This window comes from Acanthaster planci, linkage group LG20, assembly GCF_054643075.1.
Source record: "Acanthaster planci isolate LZ-2023a linkage group LG20, COTS_SCS, whole genome shotgun sequence".
Classification (NCBI taxonomy): Eukaryota; Metazoa; Echinodermata; class Asteroidea; order Valvatida; family Acanthasteridae; genus Acanthaster; species Acanthaster planci.
The window spans coordinates 5,487,717-5,509,346 of NC_141796.1; the positions used below are offsets into that span (position 1 = coordinate 5,487,717).

The 21,630-nt window shown below is 42.8% G+C and overlaps 1 protein-coding gene across 13 annotated transcripts in view; it reads right to left on the reverse strand.

Moving 5' to 3' along the window:
• Positions 1-8,522: 8,522 nt before the first annotated feature.
• Positions 8,523-21,630, reverse strand: part of LOC110977966 (myotubularin-related protein 13-like) — a 92,237-nt gene continuing 79,129 nt past the window's right edge. For 12 of the 13 annotated variants that reach the window (XM_087130261.1, XM_022232526.2, XM_022232522.2 and 9 more), the window contains 11 exons: positions 21,135-21,239; positions 20,470-20,655; positions 19,717-19,843; positions 18,752-18,906; positions 18,080-18,298; positions 17,239-17,415; positions 16,486-16,621; positions 14,904-15,074; positions 13,890-14,014; positions 13,630-13,761; positions 8,523-12,936 (listed from right to left, as the gene is read on the reverse strand). In XM_087130261.1, coding sequence (XP_086986387.1) covers positions 12,844-12,936; positions 13,630-13,761; positions 13,890-14,014; positions 14,904-15,074; positions 16,486-16,621; positions 17,239-17,415; positions 18,080-18,298; positions 18,752-18,906; positions 19,717-19,843; positions 20,470-20,655; positions 21,135-21,239 — 1,626 coding nt within the window. In that variant the 3' untranslated portion in view covers positions 8,523-12,843. The remainder of the gene's footprint in view (positions 12,937-13,629; positions 13,762-13,889; positions 14,015-14,903; positions 15,075-16,485; positions 16,622-17,238; positions 17,416-18,079; positions 18,299-18,751; positions 18,907-19,716; positions 19,844-20,469; positions 20,656-21,134; positions 21,240-21,630) is intronic. The other variant, XM_022232523.2, reaches the window with a different exon arrangement.

Consider the following 21,630-nt stretch of genomic DNA (forward strand, 5'->3'; position numbering starts at 1 on the left):
AGGACAGAAAACACACAGCAGTACTGAAAGAAAGTCACAGAACGGCTAACTCACCTTTCTACTGCAAAACTGACGATGGCGATGCTCAAAATCTGTAAAACCTTTGCTCTGATATACTCAGAAACGAGGTCTCGTATGAGATCAACTTGAACACTGGAATCAGAGGAAAATAGCCTTTGTTAAGCATTATTCACTGACGTCAGCCAAGACATCTAGGCAACTGATTGCGTTATCTTAAAATGCAAGTGTTGTGATATCTTATTACTTCTGTTGACCTCTCGGCTGAACAGGAAATCAGACGTGGATTAAGCAAATTTAATGAGCTATGGGCGTATGTAGGGAGATTATGTGGATTAAATGTGGACGCAATTAGGCAAATCATGTTCAGTTCAGGTTCTACTATACACAAACTGCAATTACCAGGTGGCGCCAACAAAAATCCTCCGCAGGAGGTTTTACGTCACTGCACCGAAAAATCAAAATGGTGTACGAAACCTGCTACCCTGCAGGTTTCTGCGATGTTGGTTCAGGGACAGGATCAGTGTCTTTACACTCACTTTTGCTGGCCATTTGGAAATAGCATGTGCATTTGGGGCCATTATAAAATTGGTGACCTGGTGCGTATATGCACCTCTTGAAAATCAACTCAGATTTTCCAACTATACAACAGTCAAATCCTCTAGTTGTGGTGACAACCACGTCAAATGAGACGTACTGATTAATTTAAGAGGCCGAATTCCATCATGCTGATCATATTGCAGAAGTAAATTGTTTACCCTAAATTGAGCTTTTTTCACTGTCTCAGAGCCAAGTGGGGGATTGCCCCCACGACGCCCCAGCTGTCCAATGACCGATCTTCTTGAAACTTTAAATATGCGTATGGAAACATCTGTGTTTATAGAAATATTTATGACTTGCACGAAAACCTAAGTTTGTTCCTATGTTCCCGCACAATTAATGGAGATGTTAAAAACTATGGCCAACTTGTGTCAAACCAAATGGATTTTTTTACGAGAATGGTATGTCCCATTTTTATAACACTGGTTTCGAAATGGACAGAAGATATTAGTGGACAACTCTAACAGACCCGGCATAATAGGAAAATTTGGTTTGTATTAATATCGGAGAAAGCGTACAGGGAGTGGTATCTTTTATATGATTAGTGTAATATTAATATTGTTTGATATACAAATTTGTTTAATATAAAATCTTGAAAATGAGGCTCTTTATGTTACGTACACTGTGTCTGAGTAAGGGCGACCTCTTTTTCACGTCTTAGTGTATGATGACGTACTACATCTACATTGGATCGGGGTTAATGTACCTAAGGGACTGCAGCCTGAAGCCTGCAGAAACCTATAGAGCAGAGACAACGAGGAGCAGTTACACGTACATTTTTAACGGTGGAAGGAAACCCCAGGTGGTTATTCTGGGTAAAACCCAAATATTGGCAGGTGCTGAAAATCAAATCCACATGATAACCAAGTTGGGAATCAAACCCAGGCCGCTGAGGTGAAAGACAAGGGCAGAATCACTACAGTATTTTTTAATGTGGCTGAACTAAATGGGTCGGGTTGAGGGTTGGGTTTGGGGATTGGGTTGAGGGTATATAGGATTGAGTTGAATAGGGTTGAGTTGATTATTTTTTTGGGGGGTGCCGGTTTCGCGACCGATCAAAACAAACATGGTTGGCTATCCCAGTAGGACTGGGTATGACAGGCCCCCTCCTCGATAATTTTGCTCTTGTCACATAGACCGTGGTGTATCCGGTCCGAAGGAACAACCTCCCGACATGTTGGTCTTTTTTTTCTTCTAAGGACATCATTTCCAAACGGTACTATCAAATGTAGGGAAGGGAGAGCAATTAGGCATGTTTATAGGAACGAAAGAAGGAAAATCTCAACTGTATAGTTTCTTCTTTAGAAAAATTCCATTTTGCCCTCCACCGGACCCAAAACCTTAATATGCCATAATTATAGATTCTGTGCGTCAATGGTTTGTTCGTCTAAATCAGGTCGACCCACATTTTTTTTCAGGAACATGGCCTTATAGCTTGATATCAACAATAATAATAAATCGTAACATCCTGTTTACCGTAGTGCTTGATAATCGAATGCTTGATTGGTTGTGTGCATTCCCCCTTTGCCTTGGACGACAAACGCAGCCACTGTAAACCAATAAACTGAACTCGAGGTACCATTTACGATGTCGCTCACACATTAACGACGTACAGTGGGCCCTCGTCCGTCATATTTACTCATTAAACCATGCAAAGCACTTGTCTGTTGCCAGGCCAACTGGGAGTGGTGTGATAGCCTTTCAGACACCCACGCCAAATGATCGATCTGTTCACTGTCGCGCTAGCATGAAGCCCCATTGGTGTCAGTTTCCCTTTGTGATGCGTGTTTCGCAAGGAGGCATATGTCTTTCAGTAAGTTGCCGAAGCAAGATAATAACTTGCAGAACCAAGATATAGTTTTGCTAAGAAGTTGATTGGTCAATGTCAAAACATACTGGTGACCACAAGGGTACTTGCTACGGTCAGGACATCTTGCACGGAGAGTTGTGCCATTGTACCCGTAAAACATGATTAGATATAGTACAAACGGCGACAAACTAGATCATTAACTCACCGTGTCCTGACGGCAAGTGCATATCCGGCAAGTCTGGCCTGGCAAGTGCATATCTTTTGACAATTATCATCTTGCTTCGTCAAGTTATTATCTTGCTTCTGCAACTTACTGAAAGACATGCCTCCTTGCGAAACACGCATCACAAAGGAAAACTGACACCAATGGAGCTTCATACGCTAGAGCTTGGCAGTTAATGAAATTTACGAGGCCGTGAAAAAAGGCCGGACTTCAATGCTTCAACACCAGCTCATTAATAAATCGACCTCCAATCAGCAAACGCTCCAAGAGGCCCGGCTCTGTCGTGTTGTGCATTGAATTCCAGCTCACTGGTTGGGTCTAAGAAGCACTGAGAGTTTGCAGCTTTACCGAGGATGCCATTTGTTTCATTGAAAGACTAACAACAATCATTTGAGCCAAGCATTGGTATCCACGGCGTCAAATGTCAATACATGACACATCTACCGGATGTACCAACTTATAAACGCAGTTTGAAAAGTGTTCTGTTTTATTGTGCCTTGCAATATCTCCGACTAGTGTGGTGGACCTTCTCCACTGCGACTAGACCAATGATTTGTGATTCGACATTCTGGACTTCGATTGAGCAGAAAACCATTCTTGGATTGTTTTGCGTTTGCAGTATATAATGCTTCGAAATCTGTTTCATGTAATGTATGGACAGGTATGGTTTGTTAAAGGAACCAGGCAGAAAAAACGAGATTTGTCTCATTGAAGGTTTGACACGAGATGTAATTAACTACAAAGGGTGTGTTAAGAAAAACAAAGCAGAAAACAAGGCTCCCGGAGAAATCAACAAAAACTCGTGTTTCAGTTGCCAAGGCGTGAACATCATCATTCTGTTAGACATTTTGGCGAGTGTCCGAAAGACACTCCCAAGACACGACCCAAGCGTGACGACTGTGATCGTTGTATTCGTTGTCACTGGATCAAGCGACGATTTGGACTTCAATGGACTAGTTTTACATGCCAAGAAGTTTCTAGCTTTGGAGTTGGGACATGAAGTCTTATTTTTGAATTCTTGCGAATATTTACGTAGAACAATTTTTTGTACTGTGCTCCTTTCGTCCAGTCCTCTTTTTTGACAACCATCTCCTCTTGTTAAAGCTCTGCTCATATGCCTTTTGACTGAATACACTTGTAAATTTTGTTAGTTTCAAGTGTACTTCAAAAGAACAGGAAATTCAGCAAAGATGGCTTTTTTGGACTGGTTTGTGGTTGTCGTCGCCACGACACTTGTTGTCACTTGTCAAGGGTGCGATGTCTCGATTGGAAGATGTCCGCCCGGCTGGGAGCCCTGGGGACAACGGTGCTACGCTGTCAACTTGGTCAAGCTCACATACACGGAAGCGCTGGCTCACTGCGTCAACCAAGGGGCAGATATGGTGGCACCTCGATCCCAAGACGAGAACGAGTTCTTTCGGGCAGTGATGACAAGAGAGGGCCTGGGTGTCTTGGCAGCGTGGATTAACTGCCTGTCAGAATTAAAGGGCGCTGTGTATTCCTTGAAGTGTAACAGCGTTGTTAGGGGCCCGAGCGAGTACCACAACTGGGCTGAAGGTGAGCCAAACGAAAGAGGTGAGAGTTGCGTGATCATGTACAAATCAAATGGCGAATGGCTGGATGCCTTGTGCTCTACAAAAAGGGTATCGATGTGTACAAAACGCCCTTCAAATTCTCTTCACACCTAATAACTTAAACACAGGGCAGATCAAGCTTTCAGAATTGAAGACGGGGTGGGGGTGATAAGCCATAGGAATGTCACTGCTAGGTAAAGCTTTCTAGGGTATACTGCCTGATGAAGTTTGAATTATACGATAAGCTCTCCAGCATTCTATACAACCCTGTCATTTTGCCTACCATTTTAATGTATAACCAAAGTATAACTATTTCTTCTAAGGAGGGTCGTATTACCATTTGGTATGTAGCAATACAGTACATAGACAGGCAACGAGACGACTCGCGATGAGGTCATATTATCCGATGCCAAAGGTAACTATAGAGCCAGGATCCTCTTCTGTTGACTCACAGGCCCAAGGGGACATTGGCGTGCACTAGAGACCGATTTATGCCATGTTTTATAACACACCTCTGTGTGTCAAAAATGTCCCTCGGGGCGCATAGACATGCACTATTGACCTGACTGCCAGTATATGTGCATACGTGAGATTGTGTCAACATTTGGTGAATTATTGTGTTGCTTTTAAACTGAAAGGCCAGTCGTAGTTTACCGTCAACTAATAAACAAAGCTATGCAACTATGACGTCGAAGGAGAAGGCCCATTGGCAGTTCTACAATTAATTTTGGAACCCGTACGGTGGCAGGCCTATAGTCAGTTAAGTGGGTCAGCTGCCACCTATCAACCAAATAACAGCATTTACCACATTTTTAATTAGTATGACGTAACATAACATTTGCATTTTCGCAGCAGCTCCTCCCACTAAAGGGGGTGAAATTCACACTACACTAGCGGAGCTCTTGCAGCCTGCCGAATACAACATTGTTTATAACGTGACTGCACCTAATTACAAGGCCCTGCAGTCTAATTGTTTTAACCATTCTACAACTGTGTATATAACCTTTAAAATGTCAGCTATTTTGATGTCTAAAATTTTCTTTTCTGTTGTGGTATTTCTAGCGCATGACAGTAGCCCAGTTTGATTTTTTTTCACAAAAATTTTGCACGCACAACTGTTCATTCTAACCTTTGATTATAAAACCTTTCATATAAACAGTATCTTTTGATATTACATGTCGATAAAAATTCACCAAATGTTGAAACACTAGTCTCACGCAGCCATCACAATATCAAATGATATGCACATAATATTTAAGGACAGCACAAAATATGTTAAATGATAAAAATGGCACTTTTCAATGACATTTCCAAAACAGAATCTAAAATAGTTTGCATAGATTTATGAGTAGAATGTTGTACAGATGCTCCGATTCAGAATCAGTGCATTAATTTCATGTTACGTGCATATCGTGTTGACTGCTGTTTCAGGATATATGTAGTAGTTCTATTAATAACAGGCTGCTTCTGAACCAGTTATTGAACGGCCAGTAGCAACGCAGCATCAGCCAAAGGCAATGTTAGTGTGATTAAGGCTGTGTCCCAATTACTTGGTTGTGGCAAAATTAATACGCGTGCCCAGTATGGAAGCTAACGGGTAGCGGCTGCATGCGTGTCCCATAGAGTCACGCGTTCCCTGGAGCCGCAGCCAGAATTCGGATGCAGCCTCATCATTGCGTTCATTTGCACTGGGTTTTAAGAGTCACAAGTTCACTGCTTGGTTAAAATGCAGTTTGTCACAAACTTCACTTAACTTGCTTTTCTTTTACTTTCACGAGTATTATTCCGCCTTTTTGTCTAAATGGTATTTCTTTTTTTACATGCACCATTTAAATCTGCATATCAATGATGGATTCGACTTCATTATTTACTAAGCTAGTACCAATTTCAAACTCTTTTCTGAAGTAATGCAAACAAAATTAAATAATTCTTTAAAACAATAGATAGGCCTAACAGCCAGCTTTGCTTATGAACAATATCTTGTGAAAAATAATAGAACATCAGAAAGTAATCCGATGATTCTGTGGAAGTTAAAATATTTTGATATAGGCCTAATGTTGCATGACTTTTTGAGCGAGATTCAAATGTCCATGTAGGTATTGGACGAGTCAAATAAGATGATTGCTGTATTAAAGAAATCGATAGTGTAGCATATTCGTAAACGTACAGCGCATTCCCTGAAAAAAAAATGATTAATACAGTCGACTCTCGTCATCACGAAGAGTCCGCGGGACCTACATGCAGTAGAAACATTCGTTCTATCTGAAGTCCGTTGTAGGCGGACCGCAGTGCAATGGCTTCGGTTCATTGTATGAATGGCCTTATTGTGTACACTACCACCAATGTACATGTACATTTGGGTGCACCTGTACATGCATGTGCATAGACGTGAACGTGGTTGATGTTAAAGAGCGCCTCTAAGGGAAACGCGTTTTCTCAGATTTTATCTGTTCAAACAATGTCTACATGCATTGCCTGGAATGCAGAGGGTTTTATCCACCATGAACCGAGGGCAAGGCTTACCCTCCTTTTCTCTGTTTTCTCATAATGACGCTATCTACATTCAGAATTCGCATCTTGACATGTGAAGAAAAAAGCCCTTTTTAGCTTGTAATACTAGTTGAGTTCTGAAGACAAATAACACTGTGTTCGACTTGGATACTTCCATATTTGTTTGAAAAGATAAAATTAGAGAAAACGCGTTTTCCTTAGAGGTGCGCTTTAACGACGTCAAAATGATCTCTCGGTTACGATTAATTAAATATATTTTGATGTGTTTAGAATGTAAACGTCACTGTTATATGACAACATGTTTAATGTACATGTGAGATAAAAAGCAAATACATGTAAAAGCATCGATCCAGGGATTTGTCAAAACTTTCAATCGCCATGGATGAGGACGAAGCTAACTAAACGGCATGCACATGTAGGGCTGTGTGTACCTGCAAGAATGTGAAGACTCGTCAACTGGAGCCCCCCCCCCATGTAAGTAGTGTCTCCAACACAAATGGTTTAATAGGGAGACATTTTTATTTAATTTTCTCTGTCTTTTGACGTTCGACACTAGCTGCATGACCAAAATTGATCGATAGTGTATAAGCTACACCAGGCAAAAAAATCAGAGCCAAATTAATTTGGATCGCTGCAAAAATGCACACCTTAGCGTCCAAAGCTCCAACAAAAATTGCTCAAATTTCAGCAGCCTTTCAACATTTTTGTCACTAACTCGGGTACACGAGGTGCGGTACCTGGACACCCATTCGCTGGTTGACGTAAGTTTTCATACTTTTGATTGGAAACCATCCCAATCCGGACATACAAGCGCACGCACATATCACTAATACAAGCTCCCATTGAATGAACATTCAAGCTGCGTGTAAACTTCTGGGTCCATGGCGGTTAACCGGTTCAGTGTAACACTGTGTGCAATTGGCATGGTTGAACTGAAGCGACGTCCTACTTCTGAAACAGCCGTCAAAGAATTCAAATGGGACAATATCAAAAATACTTTTCCTGATGACCTCACAATAGGCATTTTTTCACACAGGCCTAAGAGCCTGAACATTTCCTGTTACACAGTGAAGCTATGACACGCACGCTGTACGTGTTTAGAGAACGTCAATCTGTGCCATATTTTGCCAAATTACTTGGAAATCTTATTTTATGCAGATTTTAAAACATTTTAGCCTCCAGAGGAAATTTCTACGGAAATGAAATTGTGGGGAAAGTTAGGGGAATCCAATTTTCAAGAACCATCCAGGGATTTTGTTTTGATGGAAGTAAAGAATGTACAAATGTATATTAAAACATGGCAAATTTGTGTCAAAACGAAAAAAAAGGCAACTCGGGGGGCCTCTATACAGAGCAGTGGGATCCAGGCAAGGGTTGAGACACCTCGGAGTAGACCATGGGAAAGCCACGTGATCTATTAAAAATGAAGGGAGTGCCCATGTGGATGCAGTAAGCTAAGACTGAGACAATATGTGAGAACCGTATACGCTATATGACTTGTTGTAGTGTTAGCACGACGAATTTGCCTTGCAACAACGAAAAATTTTGAGTGTTAAGTCGATTTCATTCCTGTTCAAAAAGTGCTTCAAGATTAGAAACACATTTCACGTCATAAAGCCGCAAAGCTTAAAGGAGAAAACTACTGGTTCACTAATTCATGTGCAAAGCAATGATCGGTCGAAAACTAGTCAAGCGCACCATACTATTTTTGTGATGCAAAATACAGAATCATTTACAGCATTGCATTGAGATGACAGAGAAATGAATGGGGCGGCAACACCACAAGGACGCTTTAAACCAGTGGATGCCTTCTTTTAATATCACAATATTAATCCTTTATAAAAACAGAAATCTTCATAGTTAATAAATTGCACTTAATAATACGCTGTACAGGTACTTAAGGTGATCAATCACTGTCTAACTACGAAGTGGGAAAAGGGCTCGTAATGAACATATTCTGCCTCAATATTTACCCTCACTTACAAACTGCCAACATATATATGGCTTCGTTTCCGCATCACTCGAAATTATTGCTCTTTTAAAACCGGACGCTGCTAGCCATGGGACGTCATGCATAACACGCAACGGAAAGAAGGGCGTCGGCTGCTGTAGTCGAGTCCACCACCAGTTGTCGAGTCTAAATAAACTGTTTTTGAGTTATTCAAATGAACTGGCATGAGCTATTCAAATGAACAGGCAAAAACGGTGACAAAAAGCTTTCCTCTGACATTGCTCATTTGAGTACTCACGACTGGTCGTGTGAACAGACTTGTGAGGGAACTTGCGAAGGGACCTGCGAAGGGACTCGACTTTGGGGAGAACCGTTTCAGGCCTCTGCAGCTTCGTTACTACGGGTGGCATTTGCCTTGTGTCTGGTAGAACGAAGCAAAGACTGTTCGGCAAACTACCCGCCTGAAAATGCTATCACTGTCCCACCGCACTTCTTGGCCTACCCACAATTTCTGGTTAATCGGCCACGCCAGTTCATTCAGTGCACTTGCAGCTGGACAAATGCAATATCTTTAACTTTGAATTTCCTTTTTCTTTCAATTTCGAAGAAATCCTCATGTCAATTATAACCTTAAGCAAGGTTAGACCCGAGTCCAGTCGGGAAACTCACGCTGTCTATTAACCTTTCAAGCGCCCTTATTCTCTGCTCACAAAGTTGCCAGCCTGTGATGCCATCCAAACGCAGAACTCGCGGTAGCTCGACCAAATAAATTAATCGGATACACAAAACAAAGGGGCAACGAACTGAGGGCATAATAAATAAAGAATCACGTCGTTTAAAAAAGGGTCAACATCGAAGCAAGATGTACAAAAGAATTTAAAAAGTGCAGATAGGAACTAATCTTGTATATCAGCGCCATTCGCAAATGGGAAGTGTGCCAAGTTGCTAGACATCTACTGGTCACAAAATCACCGTAAAGAGTCAACTATGAAATTTCAACTACATATTATTAACTGTTCATATTTTATCAAAATCTTATCTATTAATAAATAGCATTTTTTTCCAAAAAGCAACAGAAGTACAAAATTGAATTCCGCTCCAAATTTTCAAAATTTCGAACAAAACTGTAAAGAGTTGAAAGCAATGGTGGCAAAAGTCTAGTAAATGTAGCCCACAACTTGGACTACCTCCGTAGGCAACAAGACACAGAGGTGCTCCGGAACCTGGAGGGAGGGGGGCAATCCGGGATCTGGACAACATTTCTGTGGTTACGACAGCACCGACAAATGCTGCACTGCCATGCAAGGGCTGAACGGCTTGATTCCAACATAATGTCTAGTAGTTCTCGAGGTAACACGTTGACATGATTTGTGCTTTAGCCACCTTGACCTTTCGGCCCCAAAAGCCTCTTAGGAACCACCAAGAGCAAGCCACAAACTTTGAAGTCCATCATGTCAAGTAGCTCTCAAGGTATCACACCAACAAGACTTTTCGGGATAAACCCATCACCCACCCACTGAAGTATTCCCCTTCAACTTCTAAGGGGCACAGATACCCGTCAATTATGTTTCTGTAATCTGTCTGTGCACAATCGTGCAAATCTGTCACCAACTTTACAGACTTATACTGGAAACAAAATTTGGCACTTTATTGGTTCATCGGTTTCTTCTTGTCACCCAATATTATTATCGTCAAATTCCAGAGGAAAGAACATCGGTCGGGATGTCAAGAAAATGTCCAACGGGGGATATGTTAGGGTACCGTTCTGTATGAATGGGTGGGGTGGTGGGCAGAAGGGCCAATAGATGCCCAGGATAAATGGGCGCTTTGGGCTGGGTGTGGGGAGCAGGTGTATTGGGACAAAGCAGGCAAAGATGGCAGTCTGTGATGGGTTTCGAGAGAGGGTTGGAGTACATCGTGATGTTCGAGAAAAATTCTAGTTCTACCCCTTGCTGTCAGATGCACTGGCAGTGCGGGTATTTCCACTGAACTATAGGCTGAACTGCTTGGCTGTGGCTTGAAGTAACATGATCCGATGACAGTGGCTGTCGCTTCTACCAATGGGGGTTTGCGTGTTGTTTCAAGCCACAGCCAAGTAAAATGGACAAGGCTTCACTTCCCTTGAACTGAGTCTGAACAAAATTGGGACTCTCCGTACAGTGAACGGGGAGCCCAGCAACGAAAACATGGGATACTGGAAAACTGACCACTGCGTGGAGCAACTTGCCATTTGAAAGGTTGGATTACCAGTTGGATTGGCTGGTGACCTTTCCTTGGAAGAAAAATCTGGCCATTTTTTTTGATTGGGGTTGGGGTGTGAGGGTGAAGAGTGAGACTGATTTTTGGTTGTCTGTGCTTGTCAGAAGTGTGATATTTCACTGCCGTTTGATAATTTTTTCACCCATTACTGTCTGGAAGAAAAACCACTGTGTACGGCGCGGTGCCATCTGGTAACTAAACAAGGATGTTTCTATATAAAAAGAACTTCCTACGCAGGCTCTGAAGCAGCTACGTCTAAAACTTGTGCGATGCTTGTTTCGCAAGAATAAAAAAAAAAGTTTCTTGTATGTCATACTCTTTCCACATTCAAAAACTCGAAATAGAGGGTTACACATTATTATCAGTTATTTTTTTCTCAAATTCTTAAAAATCAGTTAAATAAAATATTCATCAATGGTAATATATCTAGGTTAATTAATATTCATCGTATTTACAAGTACCACCCACTTTATTTTGTACACAAATTGTGATTATAGACAAAAAATAACTGACCGTCTTGGTGTCAGTCTGGGAGAAATACGTGGCATAATAAAAGACCCCTCAATCGGGAGGGCCATGTTAAATAAAAAAAAAAAATTCCTTCTCACTGATCCTACTGCTGATTAATGTTTTGATTTCATTATATACTCAGCAATCTCTCCCATCTCCTCGTCCTTCCCCCGGAAAAAAAAAAGTAGAACTCAAGATAGCAAATATTATCAACAATTATGTACAGCACAGAGCACTTGTTAAAACCTTTGAAACGTCTACTGTCTACAGCCGGGCCCCGGCTCGACTAGTGCTTGCCGGGCCCACATCCCTGGATTCAATCCTCTACAGTGAGCACACAAACCTCTGTAAGTTTCTACCCTGCAGTAGGTTTGGAGGCTAGGCAGCCACCAATCGTCTTCTACAAAAAGTTTTCAAAAACGAGTTTCATTTGTAGCGATTTTTTTGGCCGGACCGTGCCCATCTCAAGCTTCGCGTGAAGCGGTTTGACGGTTTTATGCATGGCAATTTTTTTTCTTGTAGGCAAGAGCAAAATTAAACTTCTTCATGGCCTTATCAAGGCTGACTACTCGTCCATAAGAAAAATTCAGCATTGAAACGGCTGAATCATGGCAATTATTTTTTTTAAATGGCTCTAGACTGACTACATTGTACTGTACTGTGGCACTACGCACTGCAACTCCATCTGACAAGTGGGAAAATGTGTCTTTTTACAACTTCGCTTATGGAAGAAAAAAAGAAATGTATCAGTTTGGTCATCCGTTCAGTAAAATCACTACTCCCAACAGCCTACAAACTGTACTTTACACAACAGTTCACAAATGCAGCATGGAAATGAAACTTCTTGGTTGCGACACAAAACAATGTCTGACAAAAACACTAAAACAAGACAAATTGATGATTTTTGCAACAATCGAGACCTGGCACAAATTCCACCAACATTTGGGGAAAAAATTGTGATTAATTTAAGCATAAATCCTGAACGAACTGATTGCTTACATTCACACATAAAAAATGCGTAACTAAAAGTTATTGCCATTCAATGTCAACTGAAACACACAGAAAAGTAAGTCAAATTTTCAACATGACTACGTCCGAATCAGCGGGCTACGGTGTGGAATAATGCATGCCCCTGAGAGAAGTCGCTAATCTGATAGTCAGTGGCTCCTGAAGTGCATGCATTACTTCCAACTGGCAGCAGGAACTTTTGAACGCAGCAAGGTAATAATAACAAAACAAACTTGGTCAATAGAGGGCGCTCCACGTGGCAACACACCGGTGTTTGAGACGATTCCAGCACAACAGAGAAGTCGGGAGAACATACATTGCAACTGCACCCGAGCACTACAAAAAAGTCTAATGGCACGACAGCGGTCGAGGGCGCTCATCACGACACACAGTCCTGTATTCTGCTGATCCACTCCTCCGCGGCCGCCTTGGTGTCGGCGACAAAGTTGTACGCCCGCCTGGTGGTCTTCAGCTGCGACAAGAGGAAAAAGAAAGTGGCAGATTTTCAAGAAAACTGCCGACATTCGACTCTACATTATGAAGGCATTAGCCGGCAAAAGATTTGCTTTATGACTCTGCATGCAATAAAGCTTGTCTCCGTTCACAGCTGACTGTTTTGTATTGCATTAAAAATAAAACGGGACAATAGCATGTTCTCCATTTACAGTGAAGGTGGGTTGGATTTAACATCTTTTCACTTGTCAATTTTTGCCACACCACCTCTTCAGTGTTTTTCTAAGACCTAATATTCCGTCAGAAAATCTGCATGGCAGGGGAGGTGCTAGAACAAGGCTCGTGGATAACACTGTGAGACCGTCAGTTTCTTCTGTGAAGAGTTGGCTCTAAATAAACGGTGGTTTGAGCATTTCTCTCTTGACGATTTCGACAGAAGACTTGACACTCTTTTACAACTGGAGCAAGACTGTTCAGTAAAGTGACAGTAAATGCTCACTGCTGCGGTTTGGCATTTTACAAAGTCCTCCCAGGGACATTACAGTGGTCGCTAATAGCTTCTTGAAATCCTGAAAACTCTGGCCACACTCTGGCCACACTTTGGCCAAAAACCTGAATTCAGGTGCCAAACTCAGGCTGACTGGTGAGTGAGAACTGGACAACACATAACAAACTTTCCGGGTCTGGACAGCAGAGAAAAGTAGGGACTTACGTCAAAGAAAGCGTTATCGTCGCACTTCTTGGGAGCACCTGCTGTGGGGAAGGCAGGCTGGACTGACTCCACCTCCTTCAGGTCAATGATACCCTTGTAGTGGGGGTCATTCCTGGTCTCATAATATCGCAGCTGCAATACAACAAAGCCAGCAACACAATATCAACAACATCCGGATATCTACGGCCCATAGCCTGCATGGGGCGTCACTTAGACAGCAACGAGGCCTCCGGGTAAATTCTGAGAATCAACAGACCTACCTGGTGCTTCTGGGAATCCAGGACAAACCACCTCTGCTTCCAACCTTTGAGTCGGGCACCCCGTTTGTAGAGGTATCCCTCGTGGGTCCTCGTCTCGCCAATCTTGGCATAGAATAACTCATAGCCTACAAAGGACATATGAACAGGTAAAAGAGGTAATAAGAGAGTGTGCAAAAACCACCTTGAACGGGTAGGGGTGCAGATACCGCCTAACTTCCTGTTTTTGTGTCACATGATTTGGGGCAAGCTGTATGTCTGGTCAGGTTTGCATTTCTTAGCAACAGTTGGAAATGAGACAGCTACCAATGGAAGCCCAACAATAGTGGCTTCATGCATTTACCTCATACAGTGTCCAGTATATATGGGCTACTTTTAGCTGTAACCAGGATACTTGGACATGGCCATTGTAATCTCTAGGCACGGAAGAGCCAGGTGCCTCTTTGCAATTCTCAGTCACTGAGAACAAGCCCTGCATGCACACTATTTCAATGGGGAGTGAAATTTCAGCCGAAGACCTGCTCAAGCTGAACAAACCGTCTTTGAGTTCTATAGCTCTATGGAACTATCACTACAGACCCTGTAGGGTAGCTGTGACTGACCTATTCGACAGAGCAGGACACAGTTTCATGGCATTGCTAACTTCAGAAGTCTGCAACTACGATCAATATTCCGCACTAATGGTGCTTGCATCAAACATTCTGTGCTAACCAAGGAAGCACACAATACTTGAGGGGTGTACACATGCCCAGAAACCACATTTCCTGGCTAACTTGAGCAATACGCTAACTTTTAGTTCAGAATTGCCTTTGGTGCAGAATAAAGGTGATTGGAATGGAATCTGGCCTGGCTGAACACAATATATATTATCTGTGCAAAATGTGGTCACCGGCCAACATGTCATGTAATGCACACAACCAGCGATCGGTACCCTGCTGACTTAAGTTAATGAATGCCCCATTTCGCCTATGACCTTTTGGTGTTTCCCTTTTTTTTTTGCCAGTGTCACTCTCCTACCTGACACACCTGCTGGTGCAACAGGGGTACCGGCACTGGTCACCTCATCCGAGGTGGGCCGTGAGGGGCCTGAGCTGGGCTCCTTGGTGGACCCTCGGCGCGTGCACTGCTTGGGGACCTTGGGCACGCAGTCCTCGTGTGCATTGTAGCCACAATCCAGGCACTTCATTCCTGAGGGAGGTGAACAAAAGTCATTCAGTTAGTGTTCCCCATGCAGCAAATTTCCTGGTACCAAAATGGCCACTCTGCTTGAGTTAACCCTTGACTGTTTCAAGCTTTGCTATAAAGTAAAGAAAACGATCATTTGGCATACATGTAAGCCATGCTGTCAATGTCAGGTAACTGAGGGAATCTTAAGGTCCAGTAGCTGCCAATTTCCAGAATAAAGTTCAAACTTCTCCAAAGCCAATCTTGTTGATGTTCCTCACTTGTTGGGAACATCCACAATGCATGCCTTCCATCTCTGACTTCCCACTTCTGTCAACACTGAAAAGTCCGAAATCGGCATACCCATTCTTAATATTAGCCTGGAGTGAAACAACAGCAGCTGCGCAAGGGAAGCTATTAACATGTACATGTAAGTACATATATATATGTAAGGGCTACCACGTTGACATACATGTAGCAAATACACGTATCACCTTGTTTTGCCAGGACTTTTTCCTTTTAATGGACAGCAGAATGCTCAGATTTTTTGGGCAGTCCGAAAATGTAGAAATTGGGACAGTTCTAATTAAATTGCACAGCTGGCAGGTATGATTTTCCACATGCTGTGAGATTCTAACGACTTGAGCTGACGACTGTGCTTTTCAATATTCATTGCTGCTTTTGCTTATCAGTGACTTTTAAAACAAAGACACTAAACCTGAACACCAGGAGCCAGGCATATACGGGCTGACAAATATCTCAAGTGACATATTTGGCAAAGAATACATTCAACACAGATGCCTCCTTGAATCAAGTACAAACACTGAAGAATATGATCTAAATACTGAATTCTACAGCAACCAAAACTGGGAATCTGCCAGGCAAGTTCCCTCAAAAATCTAAATTTCATGATTTTCCCACAACTTTCCAGGACTAAAATCTGACAATTCTCATGACATTCAATACCATTTTGCAGAGAAAAGATGTATCGTTTTTAAAGTGGAAGTCTGTCATGACCACTGCAGTACTGCAGGCTGACGAAGACAGCTTAGAAATTTATCATTATTCTGTTATTACATCAAAAGTGACCCATCAAAGATAACCCTTGCAGGATCCTGATTTTCATGGTTTTTCCACTTATTTCTTAAGAGGACAAGAGAATTCCACGACACTCTAATCGTTCCCAATTTCTCAGGACTTTTCCATGACTTTCTAAGATTTTTCATGACTGTGGGAACCGTGTGCATTCTTTATGGTTCCAAGTGCAAAGAAAGATCAATTATTCCCACAGCACTGCAAAGGAAACGAAGGTTTGAACAGCCAACATGAATTTCCCTGATCAAGAGTGTTCATAGGGACAGATATCGCGCACTGAATTTTGTTCCCTTGAAATGCGCGACACTGAGGGCTAAAATGCATTGAGCCATGTCATTACCTTTGCAGCCTTGTTTGACAGCCCCAAAGAGCAGGTTGGAGCACAGGTCACAGTCCGTGGGTGTCATGTAGGAGTGGGCCTCAAAGCGGTGTTGGAAGGCAAATCCTCTGGGCTGGGGCTCGGTGATGTTCTTGCCCTGTCATTAGTGGGGGAGGGGGAAACAAACGTCTCCATCAAGGGAACTATAATTCCTTCCATCAACTATGAATCCTTTGATATGAAACATAATGCAGTGGAGACTTTTATGACGCTTGGTGCTGGCAAACATATGGGTCCCAGTTGACAGGTCCCCAAATGTGTTGCGTGATCTTATGTGTGCATGCTCAAAATGTTGCTAACAACAGTGGATCGGTCACACGGGACCAGTGTGCAACTGAGCATTTCAAAAGTCTCCCATTACATTAACAAAAGATGAGCTGGATTTTAGAATAAAGATCCTTGCCAGCGACAAGTAATCAGGTAGGTTTCCATCTCAGGCTCTGCTCTGACACAAAACCCCTCTGTAGGCTTAAAAAATTCAAAGTACACTTATAGTGAATCTGCTTCCATCTTTTGATTCAGTATAACATTGGAGGAAGCAAGCACCAGTGGGGTTCTAGTAACAACCAGTGAACTTGACAACAGTACATGGTTTAAGGGTCATCTCGCAAAACAAACTGATTTTTTAGTTGGCTTATAGTTTCCAAGAAACTGGTCAACAAACTAAGTCAACAAAAAGCCACAGACGGAAACTGAAACACAACCTAGGCTCACCTTGACCAAGATGTCAATGGTGGTCTTCTTGTGAGCTGACATGCTCTGCTGCTGGGCTTCCTTCATGGACAGCGACTTCCGCCGGGCTCGGCTGGGGAAGCCCTTCTGGGCCCGGTCCAGCCTCGTCTTCCAGTGCTGCGGGGTACGCCCCAGGTCCCCCTCCAACTGCATCATCTCCTGCAAACCGACAAGAAATCATCATCATTTGCGTGCAGTTCGCTCAAGAGCAAATGCCTTTCACAAATTCCTGAAAAGGAATTATCAGTAAGTAACAGCTACGGATGCTCAAAGAATTGCTGGTTGATACTTGCTATCCCAGTCCTGTGCGTTTGCATGTCCTACACATGCATGGAAGTGTTGACCCATGTTTTGGTTCAAATGAATTGCATCCAATGAATGCTCAGCAGATATTACTTCATGCATTTGCTCTTCCCAGCATCCAGTGAGGGCAGTGGTGGACAGGTGAACTACAAGGTACCTGCATTAATTGCAAGGTACATGAATTGTATTACATGTACCGTAGCTAAATCCTGTCAGCCTCAGGCATTAATGCCAGAAATCCACGATCGTGAAGGTGTCATAAGGATTCCTCAATTTGTAGGTCAAGATTCATTTCCGTAACAATGATAGAAACCATAATGAAAAAAACTTCTGAGGGAAAATAGGATACTTCCCTGAAGACCCCTAAAAGTATAATGACTACAGTGCAGAATGTTCCAAATGAAGGAAATGATAGGAAATGAAACGAGACAAATACCTGAAATTTGTTTCAACTAGAAAAACCATCATGCGTGTATATGTACGGTCTATTTATGGCCTCGGACCTTGCTCAGTGACCTACCTCCAGGTACCACATGTGCATGTCGAGCTCAGCCTGGGCCACGTTGTCGTAGCAGTTATTGATGACACGTCGGTCCGATGGTACCAGGGGCATGTCCTTGTCCTCGGCCGTAGCCTGGTCAAAAAGCTCCCGGTCAAAGGAGGGACCACCCGCCAGATCCTCCTTGGTGAAAAAATCCCAGATGCGCAGGCTGGAGATGTTGGTGTAAGGCCTCAGGACCTGCATAAAGAAAACAGCTACGCTTTCACTGAAGACAGAAAGTGTGCTGTACTTGAAAATTTTGGCGGCAGATGTCAAAGCCCTTGAAAGGTTTGAGTGCATTCAACATAGCTGATCCAATCAGTTTTCCAAAGGAAGAGGTTCTCCCCTAAGGGCAAGAGCCAGTTTATCAAGGCCAAAGGCGTGCGTTCAGGAGACTGAACATTGATAATGCCCGAGCCGCAGCATCCATTCTCCTGAGCCAGTCTTAAATGCATGTTTAAGACAGGCCAAGCGCATATTTATTCCCTTAGTAAAACCTCCATCCCTGTACTACCAGACCTTCTACAATACTGCATTGCTGGGTCATAAAAAATAAGAGAGAATTGCAAGCTGATGGACTCAGAACACGCCAAGCAGAATATACTCATGTATACCACTGACTGGCTAAAATAAAAAGCATGGTGGGCTTACCGGGGTGTGGGGAGCAAACATGAGGTTGTAGAACAGCGGCTGCTTGCAGTTGATCTTAAGGATGTATTCCCAGAAGGATCTCATGGGCATCCTCGACTTGCTGAGATCACCGGACTCCTCGGATGTAGGCTTCCGGTCCTCAAAGACTTGGGTTGCTGTTATTAGGAAACAGGTGATTGCAGTGAATGACTTCACCTCTGAATATCCCTCAGCAAAACCTTTTTCCTTGACATTGATCCTTAAGACATGTGTCACAGAGAGCTACCTCAGGATGTTAGGATTTGTCAGGTTTCTACTCATCCTACCCTCACACCATTAACAATGGGGAGGTCAGAGGACATGAGCTTTCACCATTTAGGTGTAGCTATGAACATTCAGTGGCCAAACTGGGTTGACGCTTCGTAAAAGAAAATGAAGATTATAAGGGGCATTGAAAGGATTGATAATGGGTTTAAATACCAATGGAAGAAACTATTTCAGGTAAAGTCATTTCACAGCGGCACAGTGCAGGATTTTTTTATGATCAACAACCAAATTCTCACTGGTGCAGTCAACATTATGCGTCTGCCGGTTTTATTGCCGCCCACAAGTCAAACAGGCAAGCGCAGAAAGAACTCTTAGCCAGCCACAGTTTACTACACAATGCTTTATAATGCTACTATAGAATGGTATGCATGTGGAAACATTGCCCTAACTACACATGAAAACATGTGCATGTTGATTAACATTTTAGGTGATCCCTGATTTTGTAAAGGCAAACGAATATGCATGAGGTATGATAAAACAGATATAGTACCTTATTTCAGGTGGGTACTCAATATTAGCTCCCCTTGATATGGGAAGTTGACACACAGATTCACTCGGCTTCACCACGTGTTTGACTGTCTTCCGTGTTTAGGGCATAGGAAATCCTTGCGTATTATACACATCTTGAAGTGGTTTAATGCCCTCCGAGAGATTCTTACCTGCTTCAAACCTCGCGTACTCTGAGTCCAGCATGAACGTCTGGAAACGATTGGAGACGTGGTGAAAGGCAATCATCTTCAGGAAATACTGGTTGAACTCAAAGGACATGGGGAACTGCGTGTGCACCTGCAAGTGAGGAACAAAAAATAATTCCATTATCTGAAAAAAATGTACGTGTACGCGCAATCACACATGCCGTGCTGCGGTCTGAAAGGGTAGAGATTCTAGGTCGGGGTTGTGCCCGATATTCCAGATTTGTCAAATGTTCCAACATTTATTTCTAGAATCAGATATTCAGCAGGGAACCAGACAAAATATAATATAAAATAAAAAGGAAAAAAATTCAATCATTTCGATTCTAAAATTCTAAAAGCATTTCAAGATGTTGCAGGTCAGCAAAAAGGCAGCTCATGAAGATGCATAACAGTAGAGAACAAATATTACCCTCCTTCACGTTTTAGTTTTTACATTTACAATGCCTGATCTCACGGGGTATAAATCACTAGTGAAAAACAAAACAGTGGATGTATGTAATCATGCCCAGAAATGGAACAGGGTAGACCACCACACATGCATTGTGTTCCTCCTTTATGGGTTTGGCATGATCAAAGATCAAAGTATTTAGTTACCTGTCTTATTCTTGGCCCCATTTGAAACTCACTTCGTTTAAAAAGTTCTTTCAGTTTTTAAACAAGAGGTGAGATCAATGGACTCATGTTCACAATTTAGTCGGTTGACGATTTGCCACCTACCTGGTGTACGCAATCCAGAAACTGCAGGAATACCGGCGCAAACCCACTGGCCTGGTAGGCCATGGTCTGATTACTCCGATGGGTGAAGCGGTGGCCAAATGCCAGCCACTCCTTCTCGATCAGAACCTGAAAGCCTTCCAGGGTCCGGTAGTATGGATCCATCAAGATCTGGGCCAACGACACCACCTGACATAGAAAACAATCAGACAATATATAATAATAATATATGCACGTTGTTAACTTCATTCACCAGAACCCTGCCAAAGGTGTAATGGCAACCTATGTGAAAGTGAAATGTTTGTACAAGACCACATCCAAATGACTTGGCTGTGACTCAAAAATATGCACGAGTCTATGGTTATGGCTGTAGACACATCTCATAGAGTTGTGTGTAATTTCAAGCCCTAGCCAAGTCATTCAGACATACATTTAACCCTACAAGCAGATGATGTCTGCTCCAATCTGTAGCATGTATGTAGGACCACACATGCATGTACACCCTTACGATGTAATCAGGGGTTTTCCCATCTTCCCCTCGCATTTATACTTTAAAAACATTTTTAGCAACTGCTTACACTATATTACTTTGACAACGTGGTCTGTGCATGTCTGAGCCATGGCGCCTGCACAACTGCCCAGGCCCTACAAAGGGTCACACTACGCACCTGAGTTGTGAAGTCCCAGCCTTCTTCAAAGCTGAACATAACAGACGATCCCTGAAGGTCCATGAGGTCAACCGCCGCACCAGCCAGCTGCATAATACTCTGGATCTGCATGTAGAAGGCAGAGTGACAATAAATGACATGCAATTCAGGGGGTTCTCAGGCTAACGCATCAACACACAGGGAAGCTTGAGTTGGTTTCTGCATTCAATTGGGGACCCTGAACAATAGAGGACAATAAGATCCCAGATTGACAGAGGGTCCCCGATTGACAACTGTGTACAAAACATATGGGTGGTCTTCTAAAAAAGTTAAAGTACAAACAAAAGAGGAACAATAGGGGGTCCCCAGTTGCAGGCAAATACACACTTTTGCGTGTTGGTGGCAGCAGGCAGGGTATTTCCCCGAACAGTTATGTATGACAGTAAGGAAGAGTCTACTGTCAGGTGAAATATTTACAGGTCTACTTTAGGGCATCCTCTCCTAATGTATGATCACC